This window comes from Lottia gigantea, assembly GCF_000327385.1.
Source record: "Lottia gigantea unplaced genomic scaffold LOTGIsca_9, whole genome shotgun sequence".
Classification (NCBI taxonomy): domain Eukaryota; kingdom Metazoa; phylum Mollusca; class Gastropoda; family Lottiidae; genus Lottia; species Lottia gigantea.
In genome coordinates, this window is record NW_008710950.1 from 3,585,685 (window position 1) to 3,611,941 (window position 26,257).

At 32.2% G+C, this 26,257-nt stretch overlaps 2 protein-coding genes across 2 annotated transcripts; one reads left to right on the forward strand and one right to left on the reverse strand.

The window, feature by feature from the left end:
• Positions 1-699: 699 nt before the first annotated feature.
• On the forward strand, positions 700-3,086 carry LOTGIDRAFT_155891 (hypothetical protein; the record flags this gene model as incomplete). The annotated part of the gene is made up of 3 exons (XM_009068399.1): positions 700-720; positions 2,137-2,221; positions 2,401-3,086. 3 exons carry the CDS (start codon positions 700-702, stop codon positions 3,084-3,086), a joined length of 792 nt encoding a protein of 263 aa, XP_009066647.1.
• A 2,405-nt stretch (positions 3,087-5,491) lies between these two features.
• LOTGIDRAFT_211488 (hypothetical protein) lies at positions 5,492-9,983 on the reverse strand (the record flags this gene model as incomplete). The annotated part of the gene is made up of 3 exons (XM_009068400.1): positions 9,453-9,983; positions 8,366-8,618; positions 5,492-6,926 (listed from the first exon to the last, which is right to left on the reverse strand). Exons 1-3 carry the CDS (start codon positions 9,676-9,678, stop codon positions 5,492-5,494), a joined length of 1,914 nt encoding a protein of 637 aa, XP_009066648.1. The 5' UTR covers positions 9,679-9,983.
• Between the last annotated feature and the right edge of the window lie 16,274 nt (positions 9,984-26,257).

Sequence of the window (26,257 nt, forward strand, 5' to 3'; positions counted from 1 at the left end):
TCTGTGTACAAGCAAAACATCTTATTATTTCAATGATAGCATAGGCCTATTTGTGCATTGGTGTAAATTCCAATGCACAAATAGCCCTATTATTGCTATCATCATTGAAAGGAATTCCTTCTTTCAGTTTCAATACACTGAATTACAAAATGTGATGTAGCCTGGAGAACTAATCTTGAAATCAAAGCAGCATTGGGGTAATATTTAGCACAAAGGTTAGTATAAACAATAATACCATGCAAATGAACTCCACATTTTAAATCATTGGAAAAGTTTATTTTGTTTACAAATTTAGGATATCCATCCTGATAGGCGGAAGAAGTGTCTGTCGCGAGATATTGAAACAATCAGGGGAAGTAAGAATAGATTTGTCCACCACAAATCTCAGTTGTAGCTTTTGTCGATTTTTAAGGAAATGGAAAATCAGAATTTTCAATAATTATATCCAGCACCTTTTAAAATAATTAATAAAGTTCCATTTTTTTCTTTTTTTTTTACAAATCTTCGTTTCATACTACACCATAATTATATTGCAAGTGTTTTTGAAGAGAGCTTGTATACATGGTAACTTCCGGTTTCTTTACCGAAGGAAATCGGGAAGTGAAATAACTCAATAAATATCAAGAAAATAATGTCCTTTACCTTTATCATCATATTGTTCAATAGCCTATGCCAATAAGATTTCTTTTGTTGTTAAAAATGGAATCTCCATTGAACACGGTTAGTTATCGATTTTCGTACTAATTTTGACAGTGCGCTGATGTCTGAGTAACCGTTCGTCAGATTACCAGATTGACGCCTGCGGATATTTTGCTATTTCTAGTCTGTCTTCACTCAATTAGGATAAGCAATTTTAATATGATATCGTGGGTGACCCCTTGAAACCTTGTATATGCCATATTTGGTCATTTTGACTTTTTGGTACTGTTTGAAAGCTCGTAAAAGCACAGATCTTTTGATCAAAACCGGGTATTCTTAGCTTGATTGTAAATAACTCAAAAACCAAAAATTAAATGACACGTACAGTGGTGTAACCCATTTTTGTGGATATAAGGATTCAACACCGAATTTCGTCAAAGTTAAAAAAACTTTTTTTATTATTTTTATATTATGTCTTAGATGTTTCCTCAGATATTCTACAAAATAATTAAAATTGGTTTATTTCGATTTTCTTTATGAATTCTTCACTTTGACCCATATTTCATGAGCAACCAACTCGGCAACGGCGTCACCTATTTTCGTGTACAATGTTTGAACTATAAATAAGTCTAGAAAAACACGTTGTATGGATACCGGGTGGTATAATTAACTTCTCTTAGTATTTATCTTTAATATCAATTCATTATAACTAGTGACAATTCCTTCAAAGAACCTTGATTTAAAAAAAAAATAGTGACTGACAAAATATGATATACGTAGCGTGATTTATTGCTTAAAGTCAATGAAACAACATAAGAATATGGTCCACTTTGTGTTCCATAGAAATTTTCTGCTGACTTGGAATCCGCTAGTTGATCACGTGACTTTATTTGTTGGACTACATTCTAGCAGACGACACTTGGAATTCCGATTACGGCTAGGAATTATAAGGAAATTCGGCTGATAAAAAATGGTGATGTTTGGTAATAACTGAAATCCGCCATTTTGTATTTGTCAAAGTATACATTAATACATTTAACCTTGCTTGAAACTATTGGATTCATTTATTATTATTATTTATTAAAACAAACTAATGCAGAGGTCGCGCAAGGTCGCTCATGTAAATTATTAATCCTTTCTGGAAATCCACGAATAATAGGTTTCCACGAAATTAGGTTACTCGACTGTATATAAACAGTCAGTTTAAAACCTCGTAATAATAAACGAGGTTCAGTGTTCCTTTTTCTGTGGATGAAAACAAAAATCCTTATACTGGTACTGTACTATTATATGAGTTATTTAGGCCGGAGTAATCAAATTGTTATACGAGGTTCACAGAATGAAAACCACGTATAGCTTTGAACATGATACGCGTATACAAATAGTTTATTGCGTTTTTCTCATATATAGTTATACGAGATTTCAAGCGGTCACCCACAATATATATTTTACAGTTCTATGCTGCCAGCACTAAACAATTTAAGGATTATATTTTAGGCGCATCAACATGCTCGAAAATCAGAGTTGTTGATTAAAAATGGTAAATATCCAGAAGCAATACAGTGTCACACTGAAGCTGCAGGTAATTTTTCTTATACCAAAACAGTCATTTCATTCATATTTTAATTATTGATCACAAATCAACATAGTGAGAGTTCGCATTGCAAAATGAGGGCCAAGTATGGGTTTTAGGCATTCAATGTTAAAAGTGCAAAATTGATTGATTAGACTAATTGAAACCATTGTGTTTTATATTTTCAGAGTGTATTCTGCAAGCTATGACGCTCACTGGTTCTAATCATGCTCTTGAATCATTAAAGCTACAGCATGGCTATCATTTGAAAAAAATTGATCAATTAGAAGAGCAATGTTTAAGAGAAGAAAGAAAGGAAAGTAAGAGATTATCCAAGGGAGGTGATAATATGGTAAATAAAGAAAGTCAAACTGATAATATTGAAGCCAGTATATTTGATGCAGTGGCTGATGAACCATCTTATGAATATGATAATGTTTATCAAACAATGACAGAAACAGATACTTTATTGAATTTTCTAGACAAGAGAAAAACATGCTTTGAAACAACATCTGGGATTCCAGCTAAAATACATTCTAAAGCTCCCATAAAATATATAAAACAACCAAAAGACAGTCAAACTATTATAGAAGAGCTGTCCATACATAATGATAATTTACGGGGTCACATTGAACAATTGTTGAATGAAATAGATTCATTGAAAGCTGAAAGAGATAACTTTCAGAAGATTGTGAATAATAAAACTGGACAAACACCTTTGACCAATGATCTTTATGAAAGACATTTTTCTCAAGAAGATTTTTATGATTTACCTCCTTTGGAGATGCCTACATTGGGGCCTGAATTTTATGATGATGCAAGTAAATCAGAAAATAGCACACGTGCAGCAGATTCTTTGACATGTAAAGATTAATAGTTTGATATTTGAAATAAAAAATCAAGCTGTACAGGTTGAATTATGATCTTACTGATCAGTTTAATTAGCTATAATCTTATGAGATGTGTGTTCATTTTTATATGGTTACATGAAATGGGGGGGCGTATATTGTTGTCACCCATGTCTATCTGTCGATCCGACCGTTCACAATTACTTTTAAAGACTCTAGAAGGCACAATTCTTGACTGACTTTGACTAAACTTGGTATGATTGTTTGTAATAACCCAAGGATGAACCCTATTGAAAATCAGAAAATCTAAAAATATTAAGTATGTGTTATTGCCCTTGTTCTTGAAATGTTCGGTAAGACTCTAGAAGGTGCAATTCTTGACAGATTTTGATAAAACTTCACCCAAGGATGAAGCCTATTGAAAATCAATAAATCAAAAATTATGAGTAATTGCCCTTGTTCTTGAAAACGTGTTAAAGTTTAGCATGTAAACGCTCTAGATGGTTCAATTATTGACAGATTCTGACGAAACTTGGTGTTAATGTTTGTTATCACCCAAGTATGAACCCTATTGAAAATCAGAAAAATTGAAAAATTTGTTGTATGAGTTATTGCCCTTGTTCTTGAAAACGCGTTCAATTTCCAGCCCATAAACAGAAGGCACAATTCTGGACCGATTTTGACGAACATTGGTAATATTTTACAGTATTGCCCCAAAAAGTTCAAAAGAAGCGCAAGACTGAAGGTTGAATATTTCATACTGGTGCCAAATATTTTTATTTAAAATCAAAGCTGCCAGTGGGCATGTATTACCTAGCCTGGCAAGCTATCTTATAATAATGGGAATTTAGAGTATTTAAATGGCAGCTTTATAATATATCATTCCTGCATATACTTCTAATTTGATATGTATAAGTATTGTTATTATTATAATCTGTTATATTTTCTATGGTTGTTAATTAATAAATTTCACTCTTACAAAGTTATGAAGTGGAATGAAAAGTTTAGAAAGATGATTAGAGAATATATTGCATCAAGTCCCAATTTAAAAAAAAAAAATCCCATGTATTCCCATGTATTTGTTGAAAACTGTATGATATTGGAACTCACAGGTCTTGGAAAGCAAATTATATTTATATTCCATTATAATCAGTTTTCATACATTTGAATATCTTTATCCATTACCTGCAAAATGATGCAATGAACAATCATTCACTTCAGTTTACTAGCTGATACTGATACAGTTCAAATTTCACCTGCAATTAGATTAAAATGGAGTGACTTCAGAGCATCTCTGTATTCAGAAGTACCGGTTTTGAGAAAAATAGATTTCTCATCATTTACAGCCACTACAGCAGTTGGTTTAAACTAATGAAGGTTTGTTACACTGAGCTGATTTGCAACTTTCTACTGAATCATTTGAGAAGATTTAATGTTACACTACAAAGGATTGTTTTAAATCTGCTTTTATTTATGAAGCAATAATTCAAATTATATCATAATAAATGAAATATAACAACAATTGCATGATATTTTGTCAGTGAAAACAAATTCTCTAATTCTTTTTAGATTTTTTTGGGGGGAAAAAACAGGATTCAGAAACCTATTCTTATAATTTTATATCAAATATTAACAGTGAATCCTTTTGTAAAAGAAACTTGTTTACCACTTAAAACCTAGAGGACGAAATATCAGTCTAATAAATCATAACAAATGTATATATGGATGAAAGCAAATTTAATTTGTTTAATCAGTCAAAGACAATGGTACACAATGTTTTAGAACCATCTTCTTTCAGATCACTTTGTGCCTCAAACAAAGCAGCAACAGCTGTATAAGTGGTTAGTCACACTACCATGAGAACAGCTTGACTGCTCTTGTTTAAATCCAGGATGTACATAAATGTCTTTGACAAAGTAAAATTGAATATGCTTGATAGGGTTCAGTTTGAGAACTTGTTAGTATGGGGAAGGGGAGACAACATAGCTAGATAGTTTAATTAATAGTGTAATTCACCGCAATGAAAAGAAACATCTAATTAGATTACACTAGATCCCTTAAGTGTTCAACTAATTCTCTATCACATAATACAAGTCTTTAAATCTTATGACACCCATCGAACAGGCTATATTAATAATCAGATCATTATTAATTTTGATATACTAATCATAATAGCTAAGCCATCAAACTATTATTCTGTTAATTTGTTGTGAAACCCAACTTTAAAGTTTGGCATCTTTATACTTATGTACAAATTTATAAATTGTGCTAATGCTATTTCTTCACTTATTTTTTAAAAAAAAATTTCAATGCCAAATATAATGGAGCTAGATAAGGTGTCAATAAAAAAAATTATTTAGAATTTTCCTGATGATTAATATTGATATCCCATGCAGCATAATTTTACAGCACACCTTTTTATTTTTTTTCTTTATTCACAATGAAGATGCAGAGTATCTTTTTTAGGTTGATCAGCAGGCCATCGACAAGTTGGACAAAAATGATTGTCTCGATTCAACCAGGAGAGGATACATTTCTCATGAAATGAATGTCCACATGGTAAACCACATAATGTAATTCCATTTTCATAATCATCAAGACAGATAACACACTGGGTATTAGGTAGATACCCAGGTGGAAATGATAAATTTAATTTGATATCTTCCATAAATTTTTCAGATTGCACAATTTCCTTTTCTGAAAACACTTCATCTTCTTTTAACATATCAAGATTTTCATTTTGTACTATTTCTTTCATTTCTGTTGGATTTTCATTGACACAGTGTACATTATTAATATGAAATTGCCAAGTTGGAAGTTGTTGAATGTACTCTAATGAGCCAGATGGTTGTAACCAAAGTGTTGAAGTGACCACACCAAAGCGATTTAGTCCGGATTCTAATCGTCCTATACTATCTGCTGGTCGAAACAGATGTTGTAATGTTCTCATCTGATTGAAATTCCACAGGTCTTCCTCTTCTTCACCATTATTTTCGTTTGTCACAACATCTTGTTTCATGTACTGAACTAATCCAATGAGAAAAGTATAGAGAAGAAATGATAGAGCCAAACAGCGACTATAAACAGTATAAAAAAAGATATCTTGTCGTAAAAGGCTAGCCAGAGAGGAAGTTGAAATTAAACGCACTATTTTCAAACCAAACATGGTTAACTTGTCCAAATTTGGTAATGAGAATATCCCAACTAATGGTAACCATGTCATTATTAACAAAACATTATATTTTAAAGCACACCATAGTAACTTTCTCAATCTTTTAAATAGAGTTCCCTGAACCTCAAAAAACTCAAACCAACTCATAACATTAACAATAACAAATGATAAAATAAATAAATCGTTGAGAGATGGATATAGACATTTTAAATATATTTCTAAACTTTCATATGTTAAATACTCTCCTCTTTTTAAGCCATAGACAAACTTATCTTCTGGTGTAATGATCAAATAATAAGGTAATGATCCATAAACCTTTGAGTTATTCCATAAAAAATGTTTAAATTCTTCATTTGATGATCGCATATCAACTTTTCCAAATTGTACACGACCAGGAAATTTCAAGCTAAGAGCAGAATAAAACATAGGCATGGTAAGTCCTTTCGAAAATAATATTGTGCGTATTTCTGGATTTAAAAAACTGTGTTTATATAACAGCCAATCAGACTTGAATTCCTTGAATCTTTTCACAGTATTTACTTTTTCATCAATTCTTTCATGAATCCATCTATTTATATTTGATTCTCGAGCAGGGCCATAATATGTATACATTTTAACAGATGCTTTTGTCTTGAAATCTTGAGGGACAGCCATCATGAGTCTTGGTGTACTAAATCCTTTCCTATGACAGTACCTGTAATATAATCATTAATTCATCATGGTAATTGCCATGTAACCAAATTGAACACAAAAATAAGCACTATCATGGACCAAGAGGATAGAAAATTATTTTTGTCTGATAAAAGAGCTCTATTTGAACTAAAATTGAGGCATACTGTAGAGATAAATCTAAGATAATTTTTTTCTGGGGTTTTTTTTATTTATAAAACAATAAATATAGCTTGCCAGGCAAGGTAACATACGCCCACAGATAGCTTTGATTGTAAGTATTATGAAATTCGATATATTTACCATCTTCATAATGACATTGACACACAAAATCAAAAGAATCTAAAAATGTAAAGAATTGTAGCTTGTAGAGTGAGCACAAATTGCACAATATAGCTAATAGAGTAAAAAGTCAAGTCAGACAGGATATTTCCGTGAAAAATTATCCGATCATCACGAAAATCAATAGGGATCATCTTCATAATAACATTGGCACACAAAATAAAAATCAAAAGAATCCGTAAAGAACTGTAGCCTGTAGAGTGAGCACGAGTTGCACAATATAGATAATAGAGTAAACGTCAAGTCAGACAGGAAATTTCCGTGAAAATTTATCTGATCAAAACGAAAATCAATAGGGATCATCTTCATAATAACATTGGCACACAAAATAAAAATCAAAAGAAATCGTAAAGAACTGTAGCCTGTAGAGTGAGCACAAATTGCACAATATAGCTAATAGAGTAAAACGTCAAGTCAGACACGATATTTCGGTGAAAAATTATCCGATCATCACGAAAATCGATAGGGATCATCTTCATAATGATATTGACACACAAAATAAAAATCAAAAGAATCCGTATAGAATTGTAGCCTGTAGAGTGAGCACGAGCCAAATGTGAACGGACGGACCGACCGACTGGGTGATTATAATATACGCCCATCTTTCGAGTGGGCGTATAAAAATCAAAAGAATCTGTAAAAAATTGTAGCCTGTAGAGTGAGCACGAGTTGCACAATATAGCTAATAGAGAAAAACGTCAAGTCAGACACGATATTTCGGTGAAAAATTATCCGATCATCACGAAAATCAATTTAGGGATCATCTTCATAATGACATTGACACACAAAATAAAAATCAAAAGAATCTGTAAAAAATTGTAGCCTGTAGAGTGTGCACGAGTTGCACAATATAACTAATAGAGAAAAGCGTCAAGTCAGACACGATATTTCGGTGAAAAATTATCCGATCATCACGAAAATCAATAGAAATCATCTTCATAACAACATTGACATACAAAATAAAAATCAAAAGAATCCATAAAGAACTGTAGCCTGTAGAGTGAGCATGAGCCAAATGTGAACAGACGGACGGACCGACGGGGTGATTACAATATACGCCCATCTTACGTGTGGGCGTATAAAAATGCATATGTATCCAAATCCATGTGAAAATGAACTCACTTGGGGTATTTGCCACAATCCATTATTCCTGCTCTTATACCAAATCTGGAAACTCTTTTTTTAATAGATTTCCATACTGTCTCTGATATAAATCTGTGGTTAAGAGTATCACCCCATATCACTGAGATAATCCACACACTGTCTTTAGCATCTTCAACTTGCTCGTAAAAATGTGCTCCTGACTCGAAAACTGTTTCTACACTGGTCTCTTCTTCCATTAAAGACATTTCAACTTCATCTTCCATAGCAGGCCCTTAAAAACATCAAATTGAAAAATTAAAAACTTGGCAAATTCTTCAAGCAATAAAGTTTAAGTTATATTTTTATTGCTCAAACACATCCAGTATCTCAGAAAATATAGTCCAATAAGCTTAAACTTAATTATTTCATTGACCTGTAAGCATTCATATGAAACAATTTTACAAGTTTAATCTTGATTTGACTAAGCATTGGATAAAGCTGATTACAAATTCTCACATATGACCAGAAAAAAAAAAAAAAAATAATCAATAAAACATAAATGTAAATAAATAGCATCAAGCCAATAAATTTATTAAGCTAATATGATTCATTTTAAATTTCTGTATATATTTCCAACTCCTTAAAGATGGGTTTCCTTATTTTTTTAGCGTCAAATTAAGCAAACTATATGACAAATTGGTGTTTTTAATGAATTATCATTCTTAAGCATATCTTTTATGTTCATATCACATATAATTGAATGCTCATATTAGTACAGTCTGGATAAACAAAAAACGGCTTTTTGACCTTTCTTGATCGGTCACTCATTGGAATTCTGCTGGTAATTCTCTTCTAATTTAGCTAATTATGAATTAATTATGGACATATGAGACAAACTGGTATTTTTCGAAGTCATTAAAACACCTCTATTTTCTTCTCATATTAGTATTTTCATTTTCATAAATGAAAATAGGGGAACCCATCTTTAAAACATTCTACAAAAAGTGCATGTGAAGGAATTTTAAGCAAAATAACTTTCATTGTTAATGATAATTCCATTTTGAGGTTAGAAGCTACAATAAGATATTATTGCAAGTAGATGATTAACACATGGGATCAAGTTTACCTGTAGATTCAACAAGTTGTGTCAGATCAGATTTCTCAACAACTCCATCATAGGTAACCCCTCTCTGATGTAACAAGGCTTTTAATTTCATCACTGACAGGGTCATTGGATCAAGAAGGCGTCTTGATAAAGAACCTGTTTCATACCATGTTACAGCCTCGATAAACCGAGCTATGATGAATAAAAATGTCACATAGATAAGCAGCAAACAAAGCTTCAACCACATGTTGTTATTTTGGTAGTAGCATAGATGAAATACAGACCCTCACACTTGAGCTGAACGTGTACAAAAGCAATAGACCATTTTATGTTTGTTTTGACAGTTACTTGCGTCGTGCGCACCATTCACTTCCGCTAAGTTTTACTGGACACGTCGATCAACTTCAAACAGTTTTACCTGTGTTAACACACAACAAAGGCATGACTGTTTACCATGAATAACCTGCAAGAATAAAAATCTACACTCCTAAACTTTTTCCCTTTTGCTTCCAGGAATTAATACCCAAAACCACAGCAAAACCCACGAAGGCCTCCCACAGCCTCTAGCGACTTCGTACTGTTAATAATACACAATGTCATGTCGATAGGTCATTCAAATAGCGCCATAATATTATCATTTCGGCTACCGTACATTTTTACTATTTGTCAAAATGATACAGCAACAACACTTAAAGGGAGAGTTTGCGCAAGCACTCGACAAGTAAAAATCAAGGACAGGAATATCAGTCTGTTAGCTGGCAGTTGTGACCTAGTCTTCAGAGCCGAAGCTGTCTACAATTGCTTGTCATGAGGTTTCTTCTGTAGAGCATGATTTGATGTAGCCGATGTACCCTATCAACATTTATCTTCGACGCACAGTATGTGATATAATAACTATCAATGACTACATGGTCAGTTCCAGATCGTTGACTGTTCTCACTTGCAGACATTCGGTTATCGGTGATCACTGCATGAGAATAAAATTCCAATTCTGAAAAGCGTTATTTATAGCGTAAATTGAGTTTTTTCAGCTTTTAATTAAAGAATGTTGAGACAATCATAGCATATTCCATTAATTAGACATGATATAGCCTTCCATATTCCGAAACGGTTTTCCTCTATCATGGGATCAAACAAGGAAGCTGTCGAGAATGCAATAATCATGCAACTCTACAGACATTTTTAGGATGGTCGAACTTCAGAATTCAATGAATCTTTTACCTCTCTACCAAAAAAAATTTCGGAGTTAAAAGAATTAAAGTGATTTTGAATGATTTGATCGGGGTTGGATCACTTTAATGCTGTTTGACAAGAGAAAGTAGATTTTAAAGCAAGTTGTTACGAATAAAGTAAATATCATTTTTAAAAAAAAAGTTATATGTTTCAAGCGGATTCGACTAGCAACAATTCAGATGATACCCAAAAGTAGCCTGAAAACCTCTTTACAATCGATTTCATAACACTTGAAATCGTTTTCTGCCGAAGCACACAATGTGCATCTGAAATCGCTTCCGCGTCCTTTAATATCGATCGATGTCATATATAATTCATCTTTTCTGTGCCTTTTACCGTCATTTGCGCTTGCTTGCTCCTTGTTTGCGCTTGTTTACATTTGTTTGCGCTTGTTTGCTCTTGTTTGCGCTTTTAAGTCGGACTGTCCTTTTTAGTTAAAATTTTCAGATAAATTAAGGGACACATTTTCTAGATTTTCGCATAGGCCTATAATTTACATAAATTTCAGCAAAAGAAAAAAATCCATCCCACGAAAAACATCTGACTACCCTTATTTGGAAGTTTTCGATTCTTCTAGGCAGTGTCTATTTACCACGATGACCCAAATAAGGAAACCTTAAAATTTGGAGCAAAAAATCTATTATAGCAAATAAATGGAATTCTTTTAAAGGCAATAGACCACAAAATTATATAGGATAGTTAGGGGGGGGGGGAGTCGGTATTATAGGAATCAGTGGAGACACTGGAGACAAGACAGCGGTGGAAATTTTGAAATAATCTGGTCAGATATAGAACTAACATGGTGTTGTATTCCATTCGAATCAATTGAATAATAATTTTATTATTTTGCTTAGCAAAAGAAAAATCTATTGAAGCCCGAGTGTGAAAGAATTCGGATTCGGAATGCCATACAATTTGAAATAAATAGGCTAGTTTCGTTTTATCTCCATTTCTATAGGCCTACAAGCGCTATAAAATTTCGAAATAGCCTATATATGATCATATTATATATTTCATATTGTGCATCTAATTTGATTCTAATCAATTTCTTGAAAATAGTGCTTCAATCACACTTAGTTTTTGTCCTAATCCAGTATATAAATTTTAAATATTTCCATATATAATTGAATTTTGATTTACTTTCCATGCCTGAAGAACATAAAACATATAATTGAGATATTAAGTGCGAATATAGTTTTTGGTAGCCTATGCCTAACAGTAGCCTAGCTCGACAAATCTGGCACTAGCCAGTTCCTTCGACGTGATATTCGGATGGGATATCGAACTGGGTTTTGGGTCAGACATATAATGTCGAATTTCATGGAATTTGCTCCAACACATTTTTGGGTCGATAGTTTTTGAGAATTGTCACCGTGACAAACGTGGTAGAACTTTGGGTGTCTATATATCAATTATACACTGCCGGATATTCTACAATGGCCCTCTGGTCCACCACGGTACCAAAATACAGTCGAGGGGTAGGCTTAACTTAAAGAGTTGTACATCGGATACGAAGCAGGGAAAACATACCCCTTTACTGTATTATGGTACTGCGTGGGGAACGGGGACATCCCAGAATGTTTGGCAATATTTTGATATTTTTCCCTCCTTTGTACAACTCTGTAAACAATAGGCCTACCGACAGATACTAATTAAAGGCTTTACTAATTTGCCACGCAAAATCCTCATGGTAAATGACCTTGTAATTGGCTCAGGACATAAAGTCTCTATATAACTCTTTCTGTCTGGACATGGCAAATAGCCCCAGCCATTCTTTTATGATCCAACACGATGTCTGTAACTCTTGTAAGTGATGTGTATTCCTAGGCTACCTGCAACAAAATTGTCGATTTGAAATATGTGTTAAGCATGCGAAAGCTCAGAGTTGTATTTAAGTTACACTTTAAATTAAAAATATCATAACATGATCAGATGACATCTACGACTGTCTCTTATGCAAATGGTGAGTATGATTTGTAAACCACGATTAGTAATGTCTAATGATTTTGACAGTATATATAACAATGTCTATGTCAGTATGGCCAAAATATGTATGATTATATGTGTTGTCGCTATGTTCCTAAGGCCTTACTACTGATTGTAACAATTGTATTTTATTTTAACAATTTTGCGGCGTGTCATATGACACAGATTCCTTTTGATCTTTTGGATATGATTATGAGGATACATCTTCTTGAATAGTCCAACATGATCCTTTAGTGGAGTTACGTCCCCTGCATTGTTAAAAGTGATAAGAATCATTCATGATGGTGATAAATGGTAATGAGAACATAGTTTCATAAAAAAAGCACTGGCCGAAAAAGTAAATGTTATAAAACAAGGTGCAAGCAGTGGCATTTCTATATATACTTGGTTAGTGGGCCGAGCAGGGTCCACAAAATTTCCAGGCCGCAATTCTTAAAATGATACCACATTATGTAAAATGATAAAACTTTTGGTGGAGGGAGGGAATAAGCTAGTCCAGTCTCTTTTCATGGGGGCTATATGGGGACTTCTGTTCCTTCAGCAATAGTAGGCCTATATCCTGTTTGTTGCGTTTAACGGTTGCTTTCACAGCACGATATTCTCGTCATTGAGAATTTTTCACCACCAATTAGATTACTTCAATCAAATCTTTTGCTGGCTAAATGTTTGAAAAACCAAGTGCAAACTTTTCAGTATCAAATTTATTAATTATTAATTAGGCCCTATTGATTAATTTTGATACGCCCACATGTAATGGGGGGCGTATATTGCTGTCACCTATGTCCGTCCGTCCGTCCATCCACAATTGCCCTTAAATACTCTACAAGGCACAATTCTTGACGGATTTAGATGAAACTTTGTATGAGTGTTAATAATCACCCAAGGATGAACTTAATCGGTAAACACTCTAGAAGATCTTGACAGATTTTGATGAAACTTGGTAATGTTATTCAGTATTGCCTCAAAAAGTTCAAAAGAAGTGTATGACTGAAGGTTGAATATTTCATACTCATAATTGTTACTGTACTGCCAAATATTTTTGTTTGAAATCAAAGCTGCCAGTGGGCATATATTACCTTGCATTGCAAGCTATCTTTTTCGAATTGAATTGAATTAGAGCACAAATGAAAAAAATTGCTTTCACTGCCTTACCATCTTTTTTATGCTAAACGATCTGACAAATCAAGTACTACAGTCAAAAGAGTTATGTCCCCTCCCATTTTGCTTTCATCAGAAAAAAGTCACACCTGAAAATTTCATTAAAAGATGGAAGTAACCTTTCTGTCACCTTTCACATTGATAAATTAACAAGAATGGGTTTATTGCAAAAGTGCGTCAGTCAGTCTGCAATTGCTCTTAAACACTCTAGAAGGCACAATTCTTGACAAATTTTGACGACACTTGGTGTCAGTGTTTGTAATCACCATGGATAAACCCAATCCAAAATCAAAAATATTGAAAAACATTTAATATGAGTTATTGCCCTTGTTCTTGAAAATGTGTTCAATTTTTAGTTTGAAAACACAAGGCACAATTCTCAAAGGCCTTAGATGAAACTTGGTGAAATTGTTTATTGAAATCGAAAAATATTTTATGTATTATTATTGACCTCATTCTTGAAAACACGTTCAATTGTTAGCTTGTAATTACTTAAATACTTGATTCTTGCTGAATTTTGAAAAAATTGGTAATATTGTTCAGTATCACCTCAAAAAGCTCAAAAGAAGTGTTTGATTGAAGGTTGAATATTTCATACTGATGATTGTTAATGTACTGTCAAATAGTTTTTATTGAAAATTAAAGCTGCCAGTGGGCTTATATTACCTTGCCTGGTAAGCTATCTTTTCTATAGCTGTTACAAGTTGCTGTCAACATGGGGATATTGATCTTCAAGATTCTGGAAGTTGCATTTAAGGGTATGAAAGGCATTAGCTGCAGGAGGGTTGTAGGTGGTTACAAGGGTATTATCTGGTTGAAGTGTTTGATATTTAGACCTTTTGAGTATACAATTTGAAGTTAGGCGATCCAAAAACTCGTGCACTGCAGTCTTGTTTGTTTTGACTTGACATTGGGCATAGATTTTGTCTTTTCTATTGGCATAATCAAGTTTTCAATGGAATAGTTAGGTGATTTGAAATTGGGCTATTTTTGGCATATATTGTAACAATAGCTGTTAGTTTGGTGACATAGTAATAAATGGACAGTCCAAATTGAAGTGGGATTTGTCTATTTTGCATCTCAATAATGCTATTTTTTCTGTGTGTTGTTATTTCACTCAAATTTATAAGATTATTTTAAATAGATGCAATCTAAAATGAAAAAACATTTATGACTGGTGAAAGAAAAGTTTTGCCATAATTATTTTTGAAATTGATAGTGGAAATAAAGTGAAAATGGATTAGGTGATATTGAAATCAATGCATTGATATGAAAGCTATTTATTTATTGTAAGATACTGGTAATAAGGATGAATGTTCACGCTATTTGACATCTTCTTCACAGTTATTAATGAAATATGTCAGAATTTGATTGCAACCTATAACCTCATCGTATGACATCATCTCAGCCAATCGTTAAGTGCTATTAGAAAAGAATGTCCCCTAAAGTAATAGGATTTTTTTTGTTTTTCTTTCTATAAATTATAAGTTGTGAGGCAGTAGAGAAATAATTTTGATAATGCCATCTTTTCTCTCAGTTTATACAAGATTTAGTCAGCCGATCATAATAAGGGTGACTGACAGTGAATTTAATGATATCATCTGCCAATGAAGTGTAATTTTTTATTCTTTAACTATCTGACAAGATATTTGAAGAGGCTGGCCTATATTAATGTACATTTCTTAATGAAAATTCGCTTGTGTAATGTTTCATTCCAAAGAATTTGATTGAAATGACTGTTCTTATAATTCATTTTCTGAAAAGACTGCAGATTACTTTTGGATGAAAAATAAAATTCAGTATAGTTTTATTAAACATTTATTCATGAGTTAAATCTTAAATAAAATAAACTAAAATCAATGATGTAAAAAGAATACATATTAATCTTACAATTATTCAAAATATACAGCCATATTTAAGAATTCCAGATTCTGATATGATTATTATTTTAATTTTGAAACAATCCCCTGTAATCTAACAACGATTATCAGTCTGCTGTGCTTTAGAAACGTCTTTTAATTTGAAAAATCAGACTTGACATGCATAAAATTAAGAAGCATTTATGTATATTTATTGAATAAAGGGATGCGATCTTAAGCGAAAATTGAAGATATTTTTTACCATTGTAGATTGTTTGGCCTGTTATATAAAATTGATTTACCATTATTGTAAGAACTAGATGAAAATCTGATGCTGTATGGCCTTGTCTCTATCTTAGTGGTAATTGGAGCGCTTACTCACAACATAAAGTCATTAATATGGTCAATCAAGTTATTAACCTAGAAGATGGGAAATATTGCTTTTTTTAGAGGTTAGTGCTAAGTTCTTCATTACATTGATTATCTTGTTAGGTCTTCGCCTCCTCTTATACAGTCTTCAATAGACAGCTGACTATATTACAGATATGCAGTCAACATTAATTATACAATATAGATGAAATTTGGACAGAGAATCTGTTGAGCTTGGTAAATATTAATCAGAAAATATCAATAAAAGATTTCATCAAGTAGTCAACTTATAAAGAATCTCACAACTCATTTCTTTCTAATCATAGCACCAGACTTAATGATTTACTTCACTTTCACAACACAAATTAAATTTTCCTTTCACATTTTCTTTCCTTTCGTTCTTCATATTTTTTTTATTTAAAGGAATTTATTGATATTACAACAATACAGTCACTGAATCATATATTATTGCATGCCTAAGTAAATACTAAATTTTTAGCAATAAAGTTCCTCTTACATATGTTTGAAGAACTTGTTCTCATCAGCTAATCAGTTGATTACATATTTAAAAAAAATGGTTGTCCATTATCCTTTCTTATTTACATTTTTATACGCTCATGTGAGACCTATAGGCGCAAAATAAAGGACCTTATCAAAAATGATAAAAAATGTCTAATATTTGATGAGTTATTGCCCTTGTTCTTTGAAATAAGTCAAATTTTTATCTCATAAACATTGCATAAGACATAATTATAGAACAAATCTTTAAAAAGTGAAATTGTAAACTGTTAACCATGCATCAAATTAAAACACAAAAAATATAAAATATTGATATGAGTTTTTGCCTTTGTTTTTTTAAATGCATTCGATTTCTATCTTTTGAACACTTTCAGAAGGAAAATTCTTGACAAATTGGTGAAATTGTTAATGATTACCCTAGGATAAAAAAAATTACAAGTTAATTTTATACGCCCACATGAAACAGGGGGCGTAGTTTGTCGTCACCCATGTCCATCCGTCTACAATTGCTCATAAACACTCTACAAGACACAATTCTTGACAGATTTTGATAAAACTTTGTATGAGTGTTTGTAATCACCCAAGGATGAACCCTATTGATAAATAGAAGAATCGAAAAATATTTAGTATAAGTTATTGCCCTTGTTCTTGAAAACGCGTTCAATTTTTAGCTCGTAAACACTCTAGATGGGACAATTCTTGATGGATTTTAACGAAACTTGGCATGAGTGTTCATAATCACCCAAGGATGAATCCTATTGAAAATTGAACACGTTTTCAAAACAAGGGCAATAACTCATACTCAATATTATTCAGTATCACCCTAAAGAGTTCAAAAGAAGTGTATGACTGAAGGTTGAATATTTCATACTGGTGACTGTTACTGTACTGCTAAATATTTCTATTCAAAATCAAAGCTGCCAGTGGGAGTATATTACCTTGCCTGTCAAGCTATCTTATGGTTTGGATGGAATTCATCTTCTCTTCAACTTTTGTTTCTTTTGAAAACTATTGTTATGATTTCTAAACTCTGCTTCTGTCTTGCTGGCTAACAATGTTCAATGTTCAGCGCTATGTGAATATTAGAAATGCACAGGCCAAGGAGCAGTATTTTTCAGCCACTGAATTTCTGATATGACTTCTGGAGACTTTTTTTCAACCAAATGTTGCAATTTTTTGTCCAAAAAAAAAAGCTTGAAATTTTAGGTGATAGATTACTAAAGTAAACAAAATTATACAGTCGAATTTTTTGTTTGCGAATTTATTTGAACTTTCGGTTGAATAACTTATGGTATAATTTATGTCAACAAAATCTTCAAACGATTGCGGACAAAATTAGGAAGCTGATTTTTGAATTTCGCTTTTGATTTTTTGCAATTTCCGGTTGAATTTTTTCGAAGTTTGAAGGTTCGTATCTCATGACCTTGACTTTTGACGACCTTGGATAGGATACATTTGTTCAAAAAGAGACTTTGCACACAACTACCCATTTGGTCAGTTTGTGTTAAAAGCTCAGTTGTTTCAGCTTTAGAGTTCAAAAAATGAACAGGTTTCCATATTTACAATTTTTGATTTTGACCTTTGTTGACCTATATATTTTGACCTGTATGATGTAGAAACTTGAAATTTGGAAAACAACATATTCATTTTGAATATCAATAAAGCTGTGCCAAAAAAGGAGGTGAGCGTGGCACATCCGGGTTAAATTACTCATTATTGACATTTTGGTCACGGACATAACTCGCATAGAATACATTTGTTCAAAATGGAACTTTTCATACAATAACCTCATCTCTTGAGCCACTTTTTTTTAGAAGTTCAGTTGTTTCAGCTTCATAGTTCAAAAAAAAGAACAGGTTTTGGAAATTCAATATTTTCAATTTTTGACCTTGACCTTTGTTGACATTGACATTTGTAGAATCAAAGGTCATTGCCATTAGCTATCTATTTATACTTTTATATTTGCTGTCCTATGTCAACTTCCAGTTTTATAGTCGTATGCAATTTGAAATTTTGATGACTTTATATCTCGTGATCTTGATCTGTTTTGACATCCTACTTTACAAGATCAAAGGTCACCGACCTTGGCTATGTCTTTATACTTTCATTTGTGAGGTCTGACGTCTCCTTCCGGTATTACAATCTTCTAAAAAAGTGAAAACTTCTCAACTTTAGACTGTTCTTTCACTAAACCTAATTATCATTAATGGTTGATTTTTCAGGGTCTTTTGCCAAGTCCCACTCTTTGCAATTGGTGTTTAGGACATACTCTCATACACTTTAAAAACACTGGTTTAGGTAACTTGGATTACCATGGATTTTAATATATGAATAAATCAATTTAAATACTATAAAGTTTATACTAAAATGAATGCATCTGATATCTGTATTAATATTTTTCTTCATTTTGGTATGTGATGTTAGATTGATTGTGAACGGAGTATTCCACAAGAGTAAAGGTCAACATAAAACGGCTTAATACAGGGATTAATTTTGTTTTCAAATACCGAAAACACACCCTCTTCCTAAGAATTTAATCAATACAATGAAGGGATGTGATTAAGACACAGTGGGAACCTTATATTTTAATTATTTCTCTCTAATCTCTTTCGACATTTTTAATCCATGTGTAAATACGAAGACTCCACGTTGACTATTTGATTTCAGTACAGACATATCTTTATCTTTGAGAAACACGATTATTATTTTTTCTGAATACATTCATAAATCCTACAGATGATATTTAAACCAAATTGAAGATTTATTATGCAACAAGTTTGGAATTGGGCTTATATACACACAAACCCTGATGATATTCATTAAATGTCACAAATATAAATCTGTATAATTTCAAATAAGTATGAGATAAATTTCTATCCCAATAGTTTTTCTTAAATTAAAAATTAAGCTGTGTTTGAGTATTAAATGAATAGTTTTCCTAATCCTGCTTAATATCTTAGGACGGATTAACATGGGATGTTTATAAAACTTTATACAACAAATGAAAATCTTAAACCAAACTGTTCAAATAAAACAAAGCTGCCTTGCACTTGGTTGTATGCTTAAGGCTGTTTGTTTTCGAGGAAAACAATAAGTGTCAATATTATAAGGGGAAGGATCAAAAGAAAGAAATGTATACAGATGAAGTAAATAAATTTAGTTAAAGCTAAGTTGAAGATGAGTGTTAGTTAGTTTTGACACTGCCTAATTCCTTACTACAGATCCTTTTATTGAACTGGTTCATATATTGAACCTCTGTTGCAGTATTGCTATTTTTATACGCCAACATGAAATGGGGGCTTATATTGGTGTCATCCATGACCCTCAGTCCTTCCACAATGGTTCGTAAACACTCAAGAAGGCACACCCCATTGATCATCAGAAAAATATGCAGTATGAGTTATTGTCCTTGTTCTTGAAAACGCATTCAACTCTAAACTTGAAAACACTCTTAGGGGCATGATTCTTGCTGGACTTTGATGGCACTTCGTTTCAGTGTTTGTAATCACCAAAGATGAACCCAAACCAATCCAGTATGAGTTATATTTTGGTTGAACCCTATTTAAAATCAAAAATCAGAAAATATTTTATATATTATTATTGACCTAAATATTTAGCTCATTATTACTTAAAGGCCCTATTCTAGCTGAAGTTTTGCAACATGGTTATATTATTCAGTATCGCCCCAAAAAGGAGTGTATGACTGAAGTTGAATATTTCATAATGGTGATTGTTACTGTACTGCCAAATATTTACAGCTTTCGAGTTGAGCTCGAAACTGTATTGTTTCCATTAATTTTTAGATATTTATTTTTTATTTTTTTTGCAGGGCGTTCTATTTTTGACATTCCAAACTGCGGAATTACCTTTTAAATATATTTCCAGACATCGAATTGTAGTGTAGCGGAAAACTCCTTAATTTTGAAAAACGGCCATTAATTGTTTAATATGTGTTTAATTTTCGTAATTTTTTTTGTGTGCCATCTTGAAAGACCTTTTGAGCCGACTGCAGTTTCAGAAATTTGAAATTCGAAAATTTTGTCAATAACTACGAAATTTTGGTCAAAATTCAAACATCTTTAATTTTCATTCGATTTTCACAAAAATTGGTAGGTGGGTAGAACACAAATTATCAATTAAGAAACATTCGAAAATTACCAAAAAATGTCGAAAATCACAAAAATCAGAGTTTTCAGATTATTTTTTGCAAAAACTTTAATATTTGTTTTCCACAGAATTTGCACCTTCAATATCTTCGTTTTGTGCTTTTGCCGTATATGCAAATTCCTAACTGTTCAGCTGCCATCTTAAAAAAAGCAAAAAAGTGGCTACACTTTCATTTGATTCCTACATTTTGTTATTTTGGTATATTACTTTTGATTTTATGTGGTCTTGGATATGAACCATTTTTCTTAAATTTCACATGTTCAGAGGATTATATCACTAGAACTTGTGCTTTCACAACAATCGGGATGGTGTCATTGCAATGCGCCACAAGCTTTTAAATGATATGTTAAAGTGAGTTTTCGGACATTTACTTCTTGAAATATTCAGGTTTGAAAATAGGTTATTTTAATATTTATCAAAACTCGTGTTTGAGTTCTAATATATAAAATATAATATAAAAATTCACAGGTTTAAAACAATATATAAATCATTATTCACAATCAAAATTTATCAAAAAAATTAAAATAAATTCCATTTTAATTAGACAAGATAATTATTTTACAAAGGGTTAAAAGGATTATGTAACAGGTCTACAAGTCAATAATTGCTGGTATTAACTATGGGGCCATAAACTTAAAACATTACAACAACAGTTGTCAATCAAAACAGGGTACTAAAATCTATATCAGAAAAGGGCTGTCTGTGGGCGTGGTCATTGAAAATCAGTTGTAATTGTTGTCAGAGTACCCAGCAAAAACTGTAATACTTAAAATATTTTTGGCATTGGGTCAGACCTTCCAAACTGCGGAATTACCTTTTAAATATATCTGTTGGTACGGGAATCTTTCTACTGTCAATAAAGTTGATGGACATCTAATTGTCCCGTCCTAAATCTTGCATTAATAAACACAAAAATATCTACATTAAATCCTTAAATAGAACTTATGTTTTATGCCCAATACATATAACGTAAAACAGCTCGGAAGCTAACAGATCTGTGTCCAACAAAATCAAAACTGCCAGTGGGCGTATATTACCTTGCCTGGCGAGCTCTTTTTCATGTAATATACATATGGTATGTTTGTATGAATCAAGTTGTATGTTTTCTGATTTTTTTAGAATAATGAGCATATTATTGACAGCTGCCACTGCTTGGATGTGACAAGAGACTTAACTGCTTTTGTTTTAGAAAAAAATGCTTTCTCTATTCAGGAAACTGTAATTACTTATTTTTTAATTATTTTATATGAATGTTTGATTTGGTTTGTGTATTTAAATCGATGGTTCATAGTCACAGGTGTTAGGAAAAGGAAAACATGGTTTTGAATAAATAATATCATGAATGTTTAATTTATTTATTTAATAGAAGGGAAGTGATTATCTATAATAAAGAAGGATGTATCATATATTAAAATGTGTTTGAAATCAGTGTTCGGAACAGTAATCAAACTGCCAACTTTCCATCACGTTGCACATCACTGACTAATATTGTTAATATAAATAGTTTAACAACCACTGTTGAATGATGAAAATTAAGGGAGAGGATTTTATTCATCAGAAAAATTGATGAGATTTTCAAACTTATTGTTTAAATTGGATTTTAAAGATCTTCTTTCATGGGTATATCATTAAAAATTACATATATATTTCAATGTAAAACAAAGAATTACAAATGTGCACATTTATTACTAATTGAGATATTATTTGAATCTGTCTTTTCAGAATTTCTTCCATACAACACATCTTTTTTTAACAGAATATTTACCCCCCTGATCTCACCTTCAAAAGGTATGTACCTCAGATAATATAAACCTGGTAACTATTTTAGAGTACCAATGACTTATTTGTCATTGTCTCCCTTCTTATGCTATAAGTACTGGTAGTAATATACCTATCCTGGGTGTGCAATTCAAATACATATATATAGTTTTAGTTTATTTTGAGAATAAGAACTAGCATGGACTGTAATATCTGGAAACAAATTTATGCACACTCAAGTCGTATTCAAAGTTATCTAGTAATGTACAGGGGTTACAGCTTACCTCTACTGATACAGGTTGGTCAATATGAGCTTGCACTGAGGTTGGTTTAACTGATATAGAGGCTGGTTATTCTAGAGCAGAAGATCAGATGTAAGCTTATTAAGCTACAGAAAAGAAGGGGTCTTGGAGGTGGAAGATGAGGCTTCTGTGGTTGTTGGTGTTAGAACCATGCTTGTAGTACATCCAACTAATGAGGTTGTGCTTTGGGGAATATGTGAGTTCACTCTTATTTGCTTCTATTGCTGCCGCCAAAGGAAACCACATCTTAATGTGAGAAAAGAAAAAGATAAACTCTCCAAAACCTGCTTGTATGTGTTGTTGTGTCAGTTGTGTTGAGTTACATCTACTTCTGACCCACTCTTCTTAGCATGTTTCCTTAATCTGCACATCATAGTCCCTTTCTTTGATTCCATAGGATTGCATCTCATAAATGCTAATATCGGGTGTCACGTAAAAACGTCCCGAAGTTTGACAGGTAGTATCTAAGCTTTCAAAATTCTCAAAGTGATAGTTCAAGGTGTTGTTGTCCAACCCTGAAAATATGGAAGTCAGTGAACAAACATTGTACAAGTACTTTGCTGAACAAAATAGCATGTCAAAAAATGCAATATAAATGCAACATACCTATTTGAACCTGTGTTCAGTGTGCCCTTTAGCTTCTTCGACCACCAATCGTACCCATTTCTCCATCCCAAGATGCTGTTACAGATCTCATGTAATGGTATTTGCTCCCAAGAAGTGACTATCCTGCCTTTCCTGACCCCGGTACACCTTTTCCTTAAGAGAATCCCAAATGGCATAATTCATTGGATTACAGTCTGGGGATGAATTCTGGTGTAGCCTCCCCCAGATATGCTTGCAATGGGGACCATCTTGTTGGCATCTCTTTAGTAAAAATATGGGCACAAGAACTCAGATCATGTTAGTGTAAAAAATGTATGAACTCTTTTTTGCTCATGGGTCATTAATGTTATTTGTGTCATTTGAGCAATGGTACCTGACAGAGCATAACCAGTCGTGGTAGATTGAAGCAGATCTCAACAGAGCTTGATAGATCCTGATCACCACTATATGTAAGCAGGATTAGATATGATTTGCTGCCCTTTTTTTATGATGCATCATGATCTGATACACTAGTTCTAACAGATTGTTTGTGTCAACCATAGACAAATTTAAAGCGTTCAAAAGTTTTTCGATTAATGATGGCCAAGACTGATCTGATAAGTATCACAACAATAATTCTAATTTAAATAGTGTCACGAATTGTGCGATCCTAGCATTAATATGATTAATATAGAGGTTGGTGTGTCTGATAACAGGTTGATTAATATTAGTTAACATCATAACTGGATTTTATGATGCTAGACTTTTTGCCTTCGAAAAATTTTTTTTGGAATAAGGTTGACAAGAAAGAAGATATTTTGTATACCAATGCCTGTGAGAAAGATATCAATTAGATTTAGAATATTTCTATTGAAATACCTCTGTGTATTTTAACTTCAGTCCTGACTTCACCATTATAACACAGTTTACATTAGTTTTCCTAACACACAAATTATCAATTGGATATAATGAATGCAATTTAAGATGTAATTTGTCAGGAGAGCTTATACAATAATTCCTTCATTATAGATTCGAAAGGCAGGCCAGCAGTTATTCATATTGATGACGTAATTTGGATGGTGGCCATTTTATACATCTAAAATTAATCAAATTAGCCAGCATTCCTAGAGCTATATTACAAGCTAAAAGTGTAATTATAAACATTTCATGCCTTTTGTTCCTTCAGGCATGGACAAACTCATTTCTAGAATGAATCATATGTTGTTATTTCTTCATTTACTTCTAGTGTTTCTAGCTAACTGTTATTTTAGGTCAAATCTCATTCCACATCTGATCATTTGCTTTAATTTATCATCATTGAAATCAATATGAAATAATTCTTTATACTCTGTCTTTTACTCAACCAAGGTTTGTTTCTTCTGTGACTATTTGGTAAGCAACATACTCATGATAGGATTACAGATGTTCTTCTTCTAAAAGTTCTTTCTTTATGATTTTATTGAGGAAAACAAAATAATTTGCTAAAATAGGCCAAGCTGAAGAAGCTTGTTTGTTAATTCATTTTAATTTAAAAAGAAATTTTAATCTTATGAATGATAATATAGAGAGAATAAAAGATATATTTAAATATAGATGATATTTGTAACCTAAAGGTCACATCATAAACATATAGCTATGTCTATGTCTGTCACCTTAGTTAGAAAAGCTTTCACAACGAGATAATTATCTTAATTATAAATTCTTTAGCCTCAAGAAAAGTGTGTAATTAGATTGTGTATTTGAGGAATGTGAACTAATTAGAAATGCGCGTCAGGTAGAAAGACGACTGATTTAGTAAAGGCCTTTCTCTACTTAACAAAAGCCTAATTAAGGTGGAAGAAATGAGATCAAAATTAAGTAGGCTAGTTTTATTTATACTGTCATGGCTGCTCTAAACATTTAATTACACTACCCCCTTCAACGATAATAAAACTACATTTTATATATTATTTGATATAGTTTACAAACTTCAAAAAGGCCATCTTGGATGAAATGATGTAGATTTTATGATAAAAAAACTTTCCTGCCTCACATATGTTATTAGGTTTAATTGTTAAAACTAACAATTAGATATAATTACAAGAATTATCTGTATTATAAAAATGTCGGAAAATTACTTTGAAATATCTCAAAAGTAAAATTTGATAATACAGTAAATAGGTGTGGTAGTAATATCTAATTGCCAGTGTAAATCTTAAAGCATATTTTACATGTAAGACTGATTATGTTGTGATCTTTTTGGTTAACATTTCAACAATTGATAGTATGTTATGATAGACTTTCAAATTGAGATGAGCTCTTCCTTACACAATTGTAAGAATTTTAAGAAACGTTTCATTGTCTCCTTGCAAAATCAAATCTTTACATATCTCTCTCATTCTCTGATTCTCATGACCGCAGAGGTATACTGTGTTAAAAGAAAAACCCCAAAAACCCAATTAGGAACAATTAGGAAAGTAGCAGGGTCATAACTATCATCCTTAATCATAACCTAACAAAAACACAAAATAGTCTTCGGGCAAGTGGCAGCTTCAGAACTTCAGATTGGAGGGGCCAGTGCAATTTTTTTCAAATTCATTCTACAGGGCGGTCAAACAGAAAAAGGTTTGAAAAGAAAGTGCTTAGATCCTGTATTTTATGTAATTTGGATGCTTATGGAGGGAAGGCATGGCCCATGTCATCATTTATGTTTAAAGATGGGTTCCCTTATTTTCATTTATGAAAATGAAAATGCTAATACTAATATGAATAGAAAGAAGAGGTGTTCTAATGACATCGAAAAATACCAGTTTGTCTCATATGTCCATAATTAATTCATGATTACCTAAATTAGAATAGAATTACCGGCAGAATTCCAATGAGTGACCAACCAAGAAAGGTCAAAAAGTAT